Genomic DNA, 16982 nt, shown 5'->3' with positions numbered 1-16982 from the left:
CGCTCCCCTCCCCACCTCCACGCTCCCCGCCACGCTCGCCGCCACCGGCGCGCCCCGCTCGCACCGCGCATGCACGTACCCCTCGCCCGCCCCCGGCGCGCGCGCGCGCACTGAGTGCTCGTGCCGGAGGCGGCGGTGACGGCCGGAGAGACGCGCGCAGACACCCCCCCCTTCCCCCCCCGGCCCCCCCCTCCTCCCCAAATTCCCCCCCCTTCTCCCTCCCACCCGCCCACCCTCCCTCCCTTCTGCCCCCCCCGGCCCCCTCCCGCGCGGCGGCAGCGGTGGCGGCGGCGGCCCCCCCCTCCCGCGCTCCCGGGGGAGTGCGGTTCCGCGTGCGCGCGCGGCAGGTAAGCGCGAGCCCTCTCCCCATTCCGTACCCCCCCCCCCCCCCCCCCGCCCCAACGGCAGGGCCGCCGTTGCGCTGCGCGCGCTCGACCTCGCGCGCCCCCCCCCCCCCCTCCGCCCCCCCCCCGCCGCCGCTCACTGCCGCCGCCTCCCTCCCGCTGCTGACGGCCGCAGCCGTTAAAGCCCCGGCAGCTCGCGCTGGGTGAGATGGAGGTGCCGCGGGCGCGCCCGCTGCCGCCGTCAGCACCAGCAGCTCGCGGCCGTCGCGCGCCCTGCCCTCCCTCCCGCGCGCGCGGCGGGCGGGCGGGCGGGGGGAGGGCGAGGAGGAGGAGGACGCGTCCAGCGGCGGATGCGCACATTGGGGCGCGCGGGCCCCGCGCGGCGGCCGCAACAAAGAGGGCGCGCGGCCGCGGCCTGGCGGTGCTTCGGCCGGCGGCAGCGGCGGGGCGGGCGTCGCGCGAGAGCCGTTGGGGCGAGGAGGGGAGCGGGGCGCGGGGGGGAGGGGGACGCCACCGATGCCGCTGCCGCCGCCGTTGTCGACCCCGCGCAGCCCCGTGAGGCGTCGCCGTGCGGGGAGAAGCGCCGGGCTCGCTCCGGAGACGGGCCGCCTGCTGCTCGCGGGCGCCCCCGACGACGGGCCGGGAGCGCGGGCGGCGTCTCCCCGCTGCAGGGCCGCGCCGGCAACCCGCGGGTTCCCGTGGCGGCGGCGAGCGGGGCCGCGGCGGCTCGGCAGGGCCCGTCCCCGCCGGGAACCCGCCCGCGCCGCGTCCTCGCCGGCGGGTGCGTGGAGCAGGCGTGCGCCTGGGCCGCCTCGGCGGTGGCGGGCACGGCGGTCGGCGCCGCGCCCGTGCGCCCTCGGAGCCGCGGCGAGGCACCGAGCGTGTCTGGGACGGCGGCGGCAGGAGCTGTACCAACAAGTTACAACCCCAGACATATTCCCCTCGCCCCCATCTCCGTTCCTGTGGTGGTAACGGCAGTGTAAAAAGCGCGTATGCGTGTAGGAATAATGAGAATGGCCCTGCGGAGTAAGTAGCTCAGTGGCAACGGGAGTTTCCCCTTGCCTTGGCCCGTCAACTGCCTGCCCTGCTCCACTGGCAGAGAAGTAACTGTTTCACCAGTTGCACACCCCTGTGTACTCAGCAACACTGTTTTCAGCCAGTCACTTCTCCTGTAATTGGTTCTCGTTTACCAAGTCTCAACAGTATTGCCGCAAAACTGCATATTGTTTAACAAAACAGGGTGGGATTGCTGCTAGATTACTCGCGGTGACATTTTGCTGTTTGCTTAAAAAGAAAACAGCATTTTTGCCAGCTTGCAAAGAACTCTTAAGGGGTCCTGTTGAAATAGTCGGTCCTGCCCTTTTCAGTGCTGGATTGATACATTTTCCTGGGATGGTAGATCCAGACAGCCTAGAAAAATGCACACAGTGTTTCTTGGCTTTGTTTTCTTTTGTCTATTTCAAATATTTATGCACTTCCTGTCTGGCTATCTTAACATCTCATTATTGAGGACTAAGAAAATGATTTTGGCTTTCCTCAGTTCTTTTGTGTCTCTATATGCTGAGGTGACAGACCTGCAAAGGTATTTGTAGGGAGCCAAGTGTTCCCATAGCACGTGAAACGCCTAGCACCAAGAGTGGAAGCTGCATACCTGTCAGCTGCTTACATTTCATATATGGTCAAGGTTAAATTAGAATTTAGGAAAGGAGTTCCCAGTAGCTCTGTGCCAGGTGATGGAGAGAAGTGTCTGAACCAAATACTGAATTTCCCTCCTTTCCACACCACCACATTTACAGCTTCTGTCATAATTGGATGCCTATGGGAGATTGAATAATTTAACTTACTTGTTTTGCCTTAGCCTGCTGCTGTTCAAGTATCTCCATTTTTGGAGATCTGGTATCCTCGGTGACTCTTTCCTTGGTCCTGGATGCACATCCATCCACAGACCAGTCTGCTGTCCTTTGCGATGTTTGCTCTGCTTGCCAGACCCTCCACTAGGCTTGCTCAGCTCACTAATTCAGCAGAAGATGAAACACCTTTTTGATGGGTTGGTTATGGGATTTAAGCTGTTGATTCTTGTAGAGGTTTTTCAGACTTTTAGATGCAGTGCAAAGTAAGTAGCAGGGAAGTGGAGTCAGGGAAGTGAAGTAGCCAGAGGAAAGTAAACACGTGGTTTATGACAACAGCACTATCAGATCAATTTATGCAGTCATCTGTAGAACTCGTCAAAATTTTAACAGTGCATTTTGTGTAATTTTAAATAATTGAAAATACTGTGTTTCACAAATTTAAAACAATTTTTGGAATAGATTTTATCATTTCTTAAAATGTTATTATCTTCCTGTCTTTCAGGCTGAAGTTGGACGATTGTAAGGATTAATCATCTGTCAAATATTTAATAATCATTTGTACAGAAAATTTCCCGCATTGTTCATGGTAAGGCTTATATTTGATATTTCACATTTAGTTTGGTATGCTCACACCTTTAGAGTATTTCCTGTGTACATTTTTGTTAGTATTAACATTTTAGAAGAAGTTTAAGAGTAATGCTTTTATAATCTGAAAGGCTTTTTCTGGTCATATTAAGAAAAAAAATATCATTCGGCAATTCTTTTAGTGTGTAGATGACATCGGCTGTTGGGATTTTATGACTTAGACTACTTTATACTATTTATACTAAAAATTGAAAAACTTTCCCTTGTCATTTTACAGGAGTTTTTCATCAGTATGTCTGAAACCATTAAATATAATGACGACGATCACAAAACTGTGTTCCTGAAAACATTAAATGAACAACGTTTGGAAGGAGAATTTTGTGACATAGCTATCGTGGTTGAAGATGTTAAATTCAGAGCACATAGATGTGTCCTTGCTGCCTGCAGTACCTACTTCAAAAAGCTTTTCAAAAAACTAGAAGTTGATAGTTCATCAGTAATAGAAATAGATTTTCTTCGTTCTGATATTTTTGAGGAAGTTCTCAATTATATGTACACTGCAAAGATTTCTGTTAAGAAAGAGGATGTAAATTTGATGATGTCTTCAGGCCAGATTCTTGGTATTCGATTTTTGGATAAACTTTGCTCTCAAAAACGTGATGTATCTAGTCCTGAAGAAAACACACAGTCCAAGAGCAAGTATTGTCTAAAAATAAACCGTCCTATGGGGGAACCTAATGATACCCAAGATGATGAGGTGGAAGAAATTGGAGATCATGATGATAGTCCATCAGATGTGACAGTGGAAGGAACTCCCCCAAGTCAGGAAGATGGAAAATCACCTACCACTACCCTGAGAGTGCAGGAGGCAATTCTGAAAGAGCTGGGAAGCGAAGAGGTTCGAAAAGTAAACTGCTATGGCCAAGAAGTAGAGCCTATGGAAACAACCGAATCGAAAGACTTAGGATCTCAGACCCCTCAGGCTTTAACATTTAATGATGGCATAAGTGAAGTGAAAGATGAACAGACACCAGGCTGGACCACAGCAGCTGGGGATATGAAGTTTGAGTATTTGCTTTACGGTCACAGGGAACACATTGTATGTCAGGCTTGCGGTAAGACCTTTTCTGATGAAGCGCGATTGAGAAAACATGAAAAATTACACACTGCTGATAGACCATTTGTTTGTGAAATGTGTACTAAGGGCTTCACCACACAAGCTCATTTGAAAGAGCACCTGAAAATACACACAGGTTACAAGCCTTACAGTTGTGAGGTATGTGGAAAGTCTTTTATTCGTGCACCAGATCTAAAAAAGCATGAGAGAGTTCACAGTAATGAGAGGCCGTTTGCATGCCATATGTGTGATAAAGCCTTCAAGCACAAGTCCCACCTCAAAGACCATGAAAGAAGACACCGAGGAGAGAAACCTTTTGTCTGCAGTTCGTGCACTAAAGCATTTGCTAAAGCGTCGGATCTAAAAAGGCATGAGAACAATATGCACAGTGAAAGAAAACAAGTTACTACAGCCAATTCCATCCAGAGTGAAACAGAACAGTTACAGGCAGCAGCTATGGCTGCTGAAGCAGAGCAGCAATTAGAAACTATAGCTTGTAGTTAAAAACTAAAGCAGAAACTTTATCAGAAATAATATAAGAAATTAAATTGAACAAAATCTATTGTTGGTATATGTTTAGACTGAGAATTATCTTTTCAAGAAAACATATTTTTAGAGGATTTGAATGCTACATAGGAACACATAGCATTGCTTGTTTAGGTATTTTAAAACATTTCAGAGATGGGTATTCTTAGAATATGAAATCATTTTGTTGTCGTTAGCAGTATAATGCACTAGTACCTGATTTAATTTGAGAATATGATCAAGTTCCCTATAAAACAGGGATCGTCACTGGCTGACGTTTTGTTTCATCCAGTATGGAATACTGCATACGATGTAGACATCGAAATCAGTGAGTTACGTTTAAAAATGCTGAGATCTCATAAAATAACAACCATGGAAAGGAAATACTTGTTTTACATAAGTTTGAAAATGTTATACCTGCAACTTTTGAGAAACAGATGTTGATGCCCTAGGGTTTTTAGTTCGTCCTTTTTCACGTAATGCAGGTGCTAGAGGTTGGTACAACAGAGTGTAAGGGAGGATGGTGATCAAAATGAAATTGCTTCTTTCTCCATTCCCTCAGACATCCTCTTATTTTAATCAAGGTGGCAAGTTTAATGAAATACTTGCTTTCCTGAAAAAAATGCATTATTTGCAGTGGTCCTGGCTGGCAAAGCAGAAGGGTCGTGGCATTCACAAATCCTGTCTGTGGGGAAAAGAGTCTGCCTCATTTGTTTCTACGTTCACTCTTAGGCAGGCCCCTGGAGATGGGACAGAGCCACGAAGAACAAAGGGTGCAGCATGGAGAAGGAGATATTTTCCTTACTCAGACCCAGTGGAAATTAGTTAAAGCCAATACAGCCTGAGGCTGTAGTTTTTATTATGCATCTTTCAGTTCACCTAAGCTAGCAGAACTGAGGCAAAGGAGTGTTTCTGGCAGCGCGGGAGGATTAGCTGCATTGGTGAGTGACCAAGCGTCACTGCCAGACCTCCGCAGCTGCAGAGCACAGCCATGGGCTATCGCATACCTGCCCACAGCTTTCAGGCTGAGTTTTGTGTCATGGCTGGTCATACCAGCTAATAAGTCCTGCTCAAGTTTAAAAGCTTCTGCGTTCTGGCACACCTCAGCAAGAGGGAGACTTCAGAGAGAGATTTCAGTCATAATTGATCCAGAATCAGTGTTCGCTAATAGTCTGTTACTTAGAGTTGCCTATTTTTTTTTCAGACAAGCTGGGGTAGATGCTGCTTATTTAACTGCTAACTCACAGAGTCGGCAAAATAAATGGTCTTTGGATTGCAGTCTGCTACGTGTAGTCAAGGAGAGAAGACACAGTAACAGCGGTAATGTAATCCAAAGGGATATCGAGCCTTTATTTTAAATTTGTAAATACTATAACTGTTGTCAAAACTTCATTTGAAGTTGTAATGGGAAAAAAAATGCACTCTTTGGCATGTGGTTGGATAACATTGATCACTTGCGATACCTAGTGTTAGACCAGTTTCTGGTAAGTTACTGTGTGGTAGATCACATCTTGCTTTTCTAAATAGAAATTGAAAATAGCATTTTTGGAACTGTTATATGGAACTTTGATTATTGTTTTTTTGTTTGGTTGGGTTTTTTTTACAGCTTCATTTTATTCATGTACTCATCAGGTTAAGCAGTTATCTTAAAATGCCAATAATTGTTTGAAAGCTGGTCTGTAAATAAAACATGAACTTAATACTTTAGAAAATGTAAACTTTGGACCTTTACCAATATATTTTTTTAAACTGTTGCTTCATTTTACATTCAGTAATATTAGTTTGTAAACAAACTATACATTTTGTATCTGTGCAACATCAGAGGATGTGTATTCATTGCATTTTATTGGTTCTCTTGAGGAACATGATAAATGACCATTGTTAAAGTGTTTTACTGTATATGATCATAGATATAAAGATAGTAGGTCCAAAATGGGATCTACTTTTTTTTTCTAAATGTACTAGCCTTGCTACGTTTTCTTATCTAAAATTGTCTTCAGTTTTTCTTAAACGATAAAATTGGTGCTGATAAGTCCATACAAAACAGATCTGTTGTGATAAGAGTTCAAAATTGTAAAAGATGAAGAAAGTGAATTTTCTCTAGGTCTTCTATGAAGAATACAGGAAGTAATGAGCTTAAATTACAGCAGTGAACATTTATATTAGACATTAGGAGAAACTTTTAAAGGGTTGAATAATGAGTTATTAGAACAGAATGCCCGGGGAGGCACTGCAGTCTTCACTAGTGGTGATATTTAAGAACAGGTTAGACAAACATTTGTTAGGAATGGTTTAAATGTAGTTAATTCTGTCTTGAAGCTGAGGGATAAGTTAAATAACCTCTCAACAAGAGCATCATTTTTTTTTGGGAAAAAAAATGTAGTAAATGAAAATGGAGATCCTTGGGACAGCAGATGCTTGAATGTAAAGACAGAGCTCAAAGCTTATGGTTGAAGAAAATCGTCCTCTGACATTTGAGCACAGGCAGTCAGGCTGTGAATTTGAAATTGTTATAGAAAACCAGGCTTGCATTAAAAGATACACAACTGAAAGTGTGATGATGTTGTGTTTTACATCAGAGTAAATTTTGCTATTGTTAAAGCTTACAGCTCTAAGAATTATACGAGGTTACATCTGTAAGGTTTACATGATGTTTGTAGCTTTTTAAAACTAGGACCGATTGATGTTATACATACCGTAATACAAAAGTGTGCAGAGGCAGGAACAAATGTTACTGTCTCACATTCCTTGGACAGGCATAAACACCTTACATGAGACTTGGTCTTAACAGTCTGTCACAGGAAAAGTTCAGTGAAACCAGTGGAATTGTTCCCATGTCAAAGGTTTTGAAAGGGGCCTTGACCTCTTACTGGCTTTTAGCTGCTTAGAGCCGGAAAACTGCTTAATGTTCCTGAGACCAATGATGACAATAATCATCAGGAAGGGAAAGGCTTAGTTGTTTTTATGAAGTTGAGAATTTTATTGGTGATTTCTACTACTGCTGTCTGTTTGAAGTATGTGAATTTTATTTTTTTTTTTGAAAGCCAATAGATAATTTTTTCTTCCCTTCTCAATTGTTTTTATTCAAGACAGGGAGAAGGCCTAGAATACTTAAGCTTAAACTTTTGGAAAAGGTTTCAGAGAGCAAGTGTAGAGGTAAACTTGGCTGTACATTATTGTTAATGTGTTTTAAATTAATCCTGTTCATTGTGTACATTCTGAAAGGATGTTAGCTTATATGTTATGAGGGTCTGTCTGTGACGTTCAGGTAAATCTGTGCATCTTAAGACCCTACTGCTCCCTGCTCTCTCCTGTCTGTGCCGGAAGACACCATGTACAGAAGCAGATGTACGTCAGCTCCAAGCCACAGTTTTCCAGCATGATAAACCGTAAGCTATGAGCTGTTGATGGAGGAATGGGCAAGGTTTTATTTTTGCTTTTACAAGGATGGCAACTTCTTTCAGACCTTATGAGACAGTGCATGAGATTCTGTCCAATTAGTGGGAATTTTGCTGTTGACTTTATTCGGGCCAGACTAACAAGGTTTCCAACAGCAGGCAGATTAGCTAATTGGTGTGTGTGCAGGAATGACAGGATGCTATGGAAACATAGATGGCTAAAATAACATTAGATATTAATTGTTTTTCTCAGAATTGAGTAGCAAAAATATCGTGTATGGAATTAGTACTAAACACACACTTCTCCAGCTATGCTTTGTGAAGTCAGAGTTAGTTATGTCTAATATACATAGGATAGCAAAAACTCGGTTACTTTTTTGGCTTGTACTGAACATCTGTCTCAGTTATGATGTTAGGTGACCAAGTGGCTTCAATGGAACTCTCCGTGTATTGGAATGAAGTATACAAATAGGTGTTTGCATGACCAGGGCTTACCTATGCAGCAGCATGTCAGCTGATGTGAAATGAGGTTCTTCTGGTGACCCAAATGGGTCTATAAGGTCAACACCAGTTGAGATGCTAAACCAAAGTCTTCTCAGTTGCAAGTAAGGAAGTATAACCATTTAATTAAAAGGTTTTGTGCCTTAGAAGACTAAATAACTCAGAGTGAAAAGAAATACTTGAAATAAGAACTTTGCTATTCTGCGAACTGTGTGTTCTTAAAAATAGTGCATTTTTTTTCTGTAAAGAGAAAAGGAACAAAGAGAATGCATTTAGAACTCCGGCATCTGATTAATTTCTGATCCAAATTGTGTTATCCATGGGTATACTGCTTGTTATTTGGCACAGCTCCGTTTGGAAACCGTAAAAGTTCAGGAAAGAATAACTTGTAGCCCTTCTCAACTCCCCACCCCCTCTTCTACACACCCTTCCTATCAATATTTTAAACAAACATTAGAAAATGAAGCCATTCACAATTGAGTACTTGTGGTTTTCATTTTTCTGCTTTGATCTTTTTAAAAGGTTTAGGCCTGGAGATCAGAGTTTTAAAGGTTGTTGTGTGAAAGAAAATGCCTCATGCTGACTTTGGTAGCGAAAGTTTGAGGAGTTCAGTTTCTGTTTCTTACATATAATGTACAGAATACTAAATTCTCATTGCCATAAATCTTGCCATTTAGTTACCCAAACTAGAGTTCTTTTGAAGATCAGGCACCAATTTTCTAATCTAGAGGTATTCTTCATGATTCTGGTGAATAAGAATATTTAAGTTAATAGAGTTGGGTGAGATACAGAATAAAATATCAGATGGTATCAGAAAGTCTCCCCTAAGCTTAGAGTATATTTTTAGAGACGGATTATCTATTATTAAGTCTTTCATCAATTTAGACACCTCTCTGTCTTACAGAAGAGACAAAGCATTTCTGAAACGAAGTACATCTACTGCCAACAACATACAGCTTTTCTGAATGTAAACATTTACAGATCAGTACAGAATAGGATAATGCTAGCTAGAAGATTAAGACAGATCTAAGGAATTTTCATCTTTTTCAAACAGTCAGTCCGTAGATCACAGTAGTGTGCCCAATCAGCCAGAAACGTGCATGTTCCATTAAAAATTCCATTAGAGCAGTTGGTCTGTCATTTGTCTCCATATAGATCTAAAACAATTATAATAACATTCATTTCAGAACAGATGGAGGATTTCCATGAATAGATTTTGTTAGATATGTGTCATAAGAGTCGAGACATCTCTTCTCAGGAGTGATTTTTTAGATGTTATACAAGAGATCTGAAACAATAGAATAGCTAAAAATAGTGATTTATACAATATTGATATGCTTTTCAATATATTTTTCTCCACTGTTACTTTATATTTTTTTACTTGCAAGCCTTGGTCCTTTAGATATTTATGGAACTCTGAAAATTTATGAACTTCAGCAGTTCTAATATGAACAGCACTAGACGTCTTTAAAATGGAAATAGACTTTTGAAGTCTTACTGGGTTTTTTTAATAATCTGTAGCTAAGCATCTACTTTTTTACAGATAAACTTGAAAAACACGTAGACTGTATGAATAAAGTTGTACCATGTCTGACCTGTTCAGTATATAGATATCAAAAAGCGTGGCCAAAGCAGAACTTCTGGATGCCTGTATCCTAGATTCTTTCCAAGATATACATACAATTTTATTTTACTTTTTTACATCCATAGTCCTTGAAAGAGCACAAGTTTGTAAAATGAGTGGTACTAACAAGAAATGGAAATTCTTACTGAATATAAATTCCAAATGTATTTTCTTTTTAATAATACTGAGTCATTTTGAAGAAGTATTTAAGACAGTAACTACATATTACATATTATGCATATAAATAGATTTAAAGCTGTATTTTAATGCAGAAGTAAAATAAATTAATGGATATAATGTGTTGAATATAGGCCATCTTTATGGAATCATAAAATCATGAGAGTTAAAAAAATTGGTCATTTCAACTTTTTCCACCCAAGTATAAAAGCACTCTCCTGTTTTAGAAAAACTTGTTTTCTGATGCAAACCCATTCTGTTAAAAACAATAACCAAACCCCCCAAAATCCTACAGTGCTTACATTTGTATTTTTCTGACCCTCTCCCAGTGGCCTATTTATATATTTGAGTAATCTGTGTATGCAAGCAACTTAAATGCCAGGAAGCTCAATCTTTAGAAGATATTAAAAGACAAAAATACTCCAAGTTTTCATGCTTCACTATTAAAGATCCATTTTTTCAGGGTCAACGGTACCACAAGCAGTGCTTATAGGAACAAACTGTTGTAGTGACGTTGCAGATGGCTCAGACAAGAGAATGTAAAATGGTGGAACTCCAGTCTGAGATCAAAAACTCACTTCTGCTCTAGAATTGGAAATGGCACTAACTGGAGACCCTGTGTAACTTCAGGCAGGAGTTCTTTAAGGGAAGTTATCAGTTGCCTGTGGATGATTTCTGTCTCTTCTGTACTTGCCATCAGCATAACTGGGGTTTACAGAGTAGAGTTTTCAGGACTGTGTCTTTAAAGATATTTGTTGGTTCTATCTTGCATACTGTTAAAGTTTGTTTACAGGCTTCTGTTGTGCTTAAGGTTGCACGGGCAAAGTTTGGGAGAAGAGTTGGAGTAAAAGCAAGAATATGCTATGGAAAATGTTCTAAACATTGCATTTATCAAACTCCAATGCAGATTTTTATTTAATATATTTAGGGTACATTATATTTAAGAACAGATTTTCACTTGCTTAAGAAGTCAGTAGCTTCAGATGATAATTTGTTGATTTGTTTTCATTACCTTACCCTGCAACATTTAGAATCAGTGTATAGATTTATTTTTCCTTCATGAAAGCCATGGAGTATGTGTTCATACAGTTTTATTACACTAGGAATATCTAGTTATACTGACTGGCTATATCTAAGCAACATTTAACCCTTTTTGTCTTTACACTAGAGGATTGATCTTCTTTGTATCCCAAATAAGACCACTATCATTCCCCCGTTTCCTGTTACAAAATAATGGAAGTTTTCATGTGATGTGCTTAGGACATTAAGGAATTTTTTCTCAGATGGCAGTAGGATTTGATCTGATTACTTTGCAAAGAGGTAAAGTGAATAGAAAGTGCCTTCTTCTGTATGGAAAAAATAGTTTACAATGGAATGTTTCTCTGTAATTATTTCAAAACTTAATTGTTTTTTATTTGTTTCTGTTATGCTATAAAGCTTCTTTTCTGAGAATACAGTCTTCTAAAGGCACAGCGAAGTAGCCTTTGTATGGTAAAGCTTAATTCTGCTGAAAGAGTGAGTCTTGTTCTGTCTCCCTTCCTTTCTGGCTCACAAAAGGTGTCTGGTGAACTTCTGTATCAATGCAAGGTAAGTGATGACGGTCTTCAGGCAGAAGCAGGGATGAGGGTAAACAGGGAAGAAGGAGGAGCAGGACCTTCTTATTTCAACTGTAGTGAAATGAGTGACAGCTTGCTCTGTCTTATATAGTCACTTCCTTAAAGTTTATCTTGTCTGGACAAATCTCATTCCTAAGTTATGTTCTTCTATTCTTGTTGAATTCTCTCTTTTTGAAGACTTTTCAGGGTGGAGAGGTTCAAGTGAAGCTGAAAAGAATTTCGCCTATGTCTCCAGGTAGAATTTACTATGCATAGAACTATGGTAGAGCTAATGTTCTGATTACTTGTTAATATGCTGGATAGTATGTGCTATTTTGTTAACAAACTAATGGCTGTCGGCTTTGATCCAAAGATGATCTGCTCTCAATGTTCTTAGAACACAGGAACAGGCTTAGCACTCCTTTTAGCTCAAACCTACTTGTCTATCCTAGGTGACAGAAAAAGAGAGAAGTAATGCACTAAGGCAGTAGGCTTCATGTCCAGGGCACAGCTAAATCATGAGATGTTTCCCTGTTTGCAAGTTAAGGGAAAAGCTAAACAAGGTCAAGGCATCAGATCCATGGTGATTTCAAACAACTAAAGTTGCGGTTGCTGCAATTTATTGTCGTTCTTTTGCCTGCAGTAGCACTCATGCAATGTGTCAGTGAAGCACTTCAGGGAGAGCCACAGCACCTGAATAATAACCATTTTGGGGCATTTTTTTCTTAACCTTCTTAGCAGCCCCACATGATTGCCTCAGTGCTAGGGTCAGCAGAAGAGCAGCCCCAGTTTAGATCGGCTTTGGCTGTTGTAGAACTGCCTCCTAAGACAGCAGTTTTCTGTTTTGCCTGCCATAGTAAAACTGCAAATTGTTGCTGAAAGGGGTAATCCTCTTCTCTCCTTTCCTCTCTTGCTGTTACCTTTTGCACCTCTTTCTTCCATCTTGTTTGCCTCAGATTTAATGGCTTTTGTGGCTTTAGGATAAGCCAGTCAAGTGAGTTTCTATAACAAAGCAATTCAGTGCTTCAGTGAGTTAGTTTTACATTGACCTACCTTGTTGAACCAATTCATTAGATCTGGTCCAAGGCAAGTGTCAGGAGCACATAGCTGGAGTTGGGGGAACGAATGGAGCAGGACTCGGCCAACTTTGGCATCACATTAAATACAAGGTGATGAATCACAGCACTTGCTGCAAAGTGTTTGTGAGAAGCAGACAGGAAACAGAAAGGAACAGAGAGATAACTCCTTTGCAATAACCGCTGGTGGTAGACTTGTGGGATTTTGAAGAGGTAGATGTGTGTGCTTCATTTCTGCTTTTTCAGGTGAACAGCATTTGGGATTTAGAGTAATGGGAAGTTTTGTTTTCTTTCTATCTTATTATTTAAATTAATTTCACCCTTTTTGCCTCATACAACAATCCTGTGAAGCCTTGAATTGTGAAAAATTGCTCAGGTTAAAGATAAAAGAATAGCTGTAAAAGACAATGAGTATTTAATTCACTGAAGGACAAGACTGACCCCAAAGGGATGAAAAATTATATTATTGCAACATATGGTAATGCTTACGAGGGTTAGCAGTAGACAATGTTCACTTCATACTTATTTAGGTCTATTTTAGATCACTTACTGTGTAAAAATTATCAAACAATCCTTTAGTTATTGCAAATAATATAAATCCAAAATGTAGGGATAGATTCTGTATTTCATTAGGTGACGTCAGATAGACTGATTTCATGCTAAGATTTTTTTTTTTCCTGTCTTTCTACTTTAGGCTTCTGTGGCAAACTTGAAGTTTTTAGAAAGATTGATTTTGATTTCTTTCCAGGTATAAATATGAATCCATTTGAAGGCCTGAATATAAAAATCATAGATATTCTTACATTTCCATTTGGTACTTCAGATTAAGGAGTTTTAAATGTAGTTCTTTAGTTGTGTAGCTGAGGCCATGGAAGGCATTCTTTGTTGAGAGTTGCCTTCTTTCAGTGAAAAGTTCTTCCCCGGAAATCAGTTCAGTTCTCTGATATTTCTGATAATTTTCTGTGCCTTACTTTTAACAAGGCCTTTTCCCCCATCTGAAGTAACAACAATTGAATATTTTCTTTTTGCAAGATGCCTTATTTTATATTAGACCTATTATTGGTTTTGTTATTGTACCCAGTAATACTTTACTAATTCATTCAGATTTTCCAGTATGATTTATAACAATCATGGTCACTGTATTCTTGCACTTCAAGTGTAAAACAGAACTTAAACCAGGATTTTGAGACTTAAACTTTGTAATGCTGGTATAAGGTTTCAATCTTTAACTTTTCAGCACTGTACGTGAAACCTGACACCCCTGAAAAGATCTCATTGAATGATTTTATTGGAGAGACTTGATTATTTTCTTTTAAATGTATTCTAACTTTGTTTCTGGAATTCTTGATCTTAAAGCAAATAAAGGAAAAGAGTTCAACCGTCTAGTTGGCAAGAAGGAAGGAGCTGCTATACCCTTTTATATTTCAGATGAATTAGAGGTCTGAAGATAACTGACCTTGTTTAGTGGAGTAACAGTTATGTACAGCTATACACATAGTAACAAAACCTAAAGTTTTTAAAGTGTGTGACAGGCAATTTTGCTTATGCTAGTTTTGCCATTCAGTCTGAAAAAAACCCTGAAATACATCAGAAGCTCTTGCTTGAAAATGTCATGACTGCCATCATAAACAGAGGTATGTTAGACAGAAGTGTTTTCATTAAAGTTAACAATTACCCATTTTATAAGGTTAGTAAATGTTTTCAATATGAAACATAGGTTTTATTTTCCACTTCAGTAACTAACTTCTCTTTTATCCAGTTGTATGACTTTCTTGTAGATCTCTCGTTGTTCCAAGGGTGGATTAAATGCAGAGGGGAGCCCCGATTTGATGGATGTGATAAATTCTGCTAGAGTAGGGATGTCCTATTATAGATACTTTTCAATTGGACATGGATTATTCTCTGTGAATCTTGCTAACCTAATTTAAAGTTTTGATACTCTACTGTTTTAAATCCTTTCTTCTGTAACAAGGTTGATATTTTCAAACATAGTTTAAAACTCATATATTTGTCTTATTTGGCCAAACTGTTTAATTTTTAGCCGTGCGTGATGAAATTCTCATCATTTTGACTCTACAGGATAAGTTAGGAAACCACATTGCTTATTTACTGTTTGTATTTTGTATTGGTGTGTTTCAGTATAGTTTCCTATTCTCAGTTCTTGAACAATCTAAGCTGTTTAGTAGCATATTAAAATGATGATTTTGATAATTACGTTTTACGTATCTTTGTTCTTTTCTTTGAGCATTAACTTAAGCATGTAGTTAGTTTAATATTTAGGTTGTTTACATTTATCAAAATATTATATCTGATTTTATTGAGGACTTTAATGAAACAGTATTTTCTTGCATGTTTGAAAATTTCTTCATTTATTTTAAAGCTGACTTCTCCTTTGCTCACTGGCTAGGGGTTTTGACATGAGTCATAAATGCTTCTTGCTTCTTTCCTTTTAAGTTCTTTGAAGACTAGAGGATATGCCTAATTTTGACTTGTGTCAAGTTACACACCCCAATAAGCTGTAGTATAATCAGGGTCTTAAAACTCTTTTTATAGAAAAGAGGAAGTCACATGCCAAAAGTACTCATTTTTAGTCTAACAAATGTGTTGTCATGGTAGTAGAACAGAAAAGGTTTGAAGATGAGAATTTTACTTGTGGCAGACTCCCAACGTACCCTGTGAGTCTTTAGCATGGTTCAGAATGGTATGGCCTTGTCCATGTCATGAGTCAGTGGTTGTGTGTGAGGTCCTTAAATTCTCTTCCTGCGTTTCACAGTGTCTCTGCTAGATCCAGAGTCATTAGCCAAGGACTTGCCTGGACTGAATTCCTTGCTGTATAAAAGAATTCCTGTGTGATCTAAAGGCTCTGAAATTTGGACTGTGACTCATTCATCTGTCTCGGTGAAGGGACTGGCTGTCTACAGAGGTGTGGCAGGTGGGAGCAGCAATTACTTTGGCTCCACTGATTTTTGCAGAGTTCTATGTGTAGTAATGTTTTAGGTGAATCATTCAGTCTTGTATTTAGACCTAAATTTATCTAGGTCTTTGTTTCTTACTGGTTGTTTTTTGCTTTGGATTCAGCTTCTCTGTAATTTCGACTCCCATCTGTAACATAAAGATACCAATTTACTTTTTATGGGACTGTTGGAAGATAATAATTAACGAGCGCGAGGCATTCAGATATTGTGAGGGTGGTGATGTAACCAGCATGAGAGATTCCCTAGATAGAAGTGGGGCTTTTGGGATCTTTTTACATTCTGTGAGAAGTCCTGGGGTGGACTCGTCTTTGTGATATTTAAAGAACAAAACAAAAAGAACCCAAAACAGCTGTTTCTCTTAGGTTCTATCTAAAAATTTATACACGTTTGTAAATCTCAGCCCTGGACTACTACACGATTTATCAGGTTAATTACGAAAAATACATAGGCTAATGTATTGGAACTCTAATGGCCACATTTATCTTTGATCGAATAGAATTCACTTTTTCCTGTGTCTGGAAATGTTGCATGTTCTTGCTGCAGGCTTTCAAGGTTTTTGGCTACTGAAAATCTGTGTGTTGCTGTTCTTCTGGAGTATTCATGGAAAGGTAGCTGCCTTTGACTTACTTCCTTTTTCAGGAGAATGGCACTTCTACCAGTTTGGATTTTTCTCTTTTCCCTTCTGTTTTTATTCCCTACATCTGTCTGTTAGAGGTATATTAATCACAGAGACGTTAATTGTTCTAGTCTAGATCTAGGACACTGAATATTATGATCCCTGTAATACAAATTGCCATTTGACACTTCAAATATTCGTCTAAATAATTTTAGATATTTTTTGCTGATATTCTGTCACAATTATTTCCTCTAAACAGTTTCCTTGCAGTTTCAGATGTAATGTGTGCATCTTGGCTAGTAAGGATTTTTATTGTTAAACTTAATCATAAGAAGACTGTAATTGCTTTTTGAAGGCCATTATGATAGTACCCTCTTTAGCAAAAGACATCAAGTAGTTCAGGCAGTTTACTGATCATGTTAATCTTCCCTCCCAAAGAGCTAGGTTTGATTATTAATGTTGATGTGTGTGAGGAAATAAAAAAATGGCTCAGAGCTAGTTCATTCTCAAAGTTGAGGAGAAAGCTTTTTTATAAGATACAGAATTGGCATTTGATAGAGACATAACAAAATCTTCCTGATTATCTCTTTTTATATTTA

General features: G+C 40.0%; 1 protein-coding gene across 7 annotated transcripts in view; it reads left to right on the top strand.

The window, feature by feature from the left end:
• The first annotated feature begins 255 nt into the window (after window positions 1-255).
• Window positions 256-16982, top strand: part of ZBTB14 (zinc finger and BTB domain containing 14) — a 34772-nt gene continuing 18045 nt past the window's right edge. For 3 of the 7 annotated variants that reach the window (XR_008465023.1, XR_008465022.1, XR_008465019.1), the window contains exons 1-4: window positions 256-347; window positions 2697-2780; window positions 3057-5741; window positions 7511-15724. Coding sequence is in view for 1 of the 7 variants with exons in the window: in XM_054192545.1 (XP_054048520.1) it covers window positions 2778-2780; window positions 3057-4400 (1347 nt within the window). In the remaining 6 variants the exon portion in view is untranslated. The other 4 variants (XR_008465020.1, XR_008465021.1, XR_008465024.1 and 1 more) reach the window with 4 other exon arrangements.

This window comes from Rissa tridactyla, chromosome 2 (genome assembly GCF_028500815.1).
Source record: "Rissa tridactyla isolate bRisTri1 chromosome 2, bRisTri1.patW.cur.20221130, whole genome shotgun sequence".
NCBI lineage: Eukaryota > Metazoa > Chordata > Aves > Charadriiformes > Laridae > Rissa > Rissa tridactyla.
Note: the sequence above shows the minus strand (reverse complement) of the source record. Positions and strands in the feature narration are given on the sequence as shown.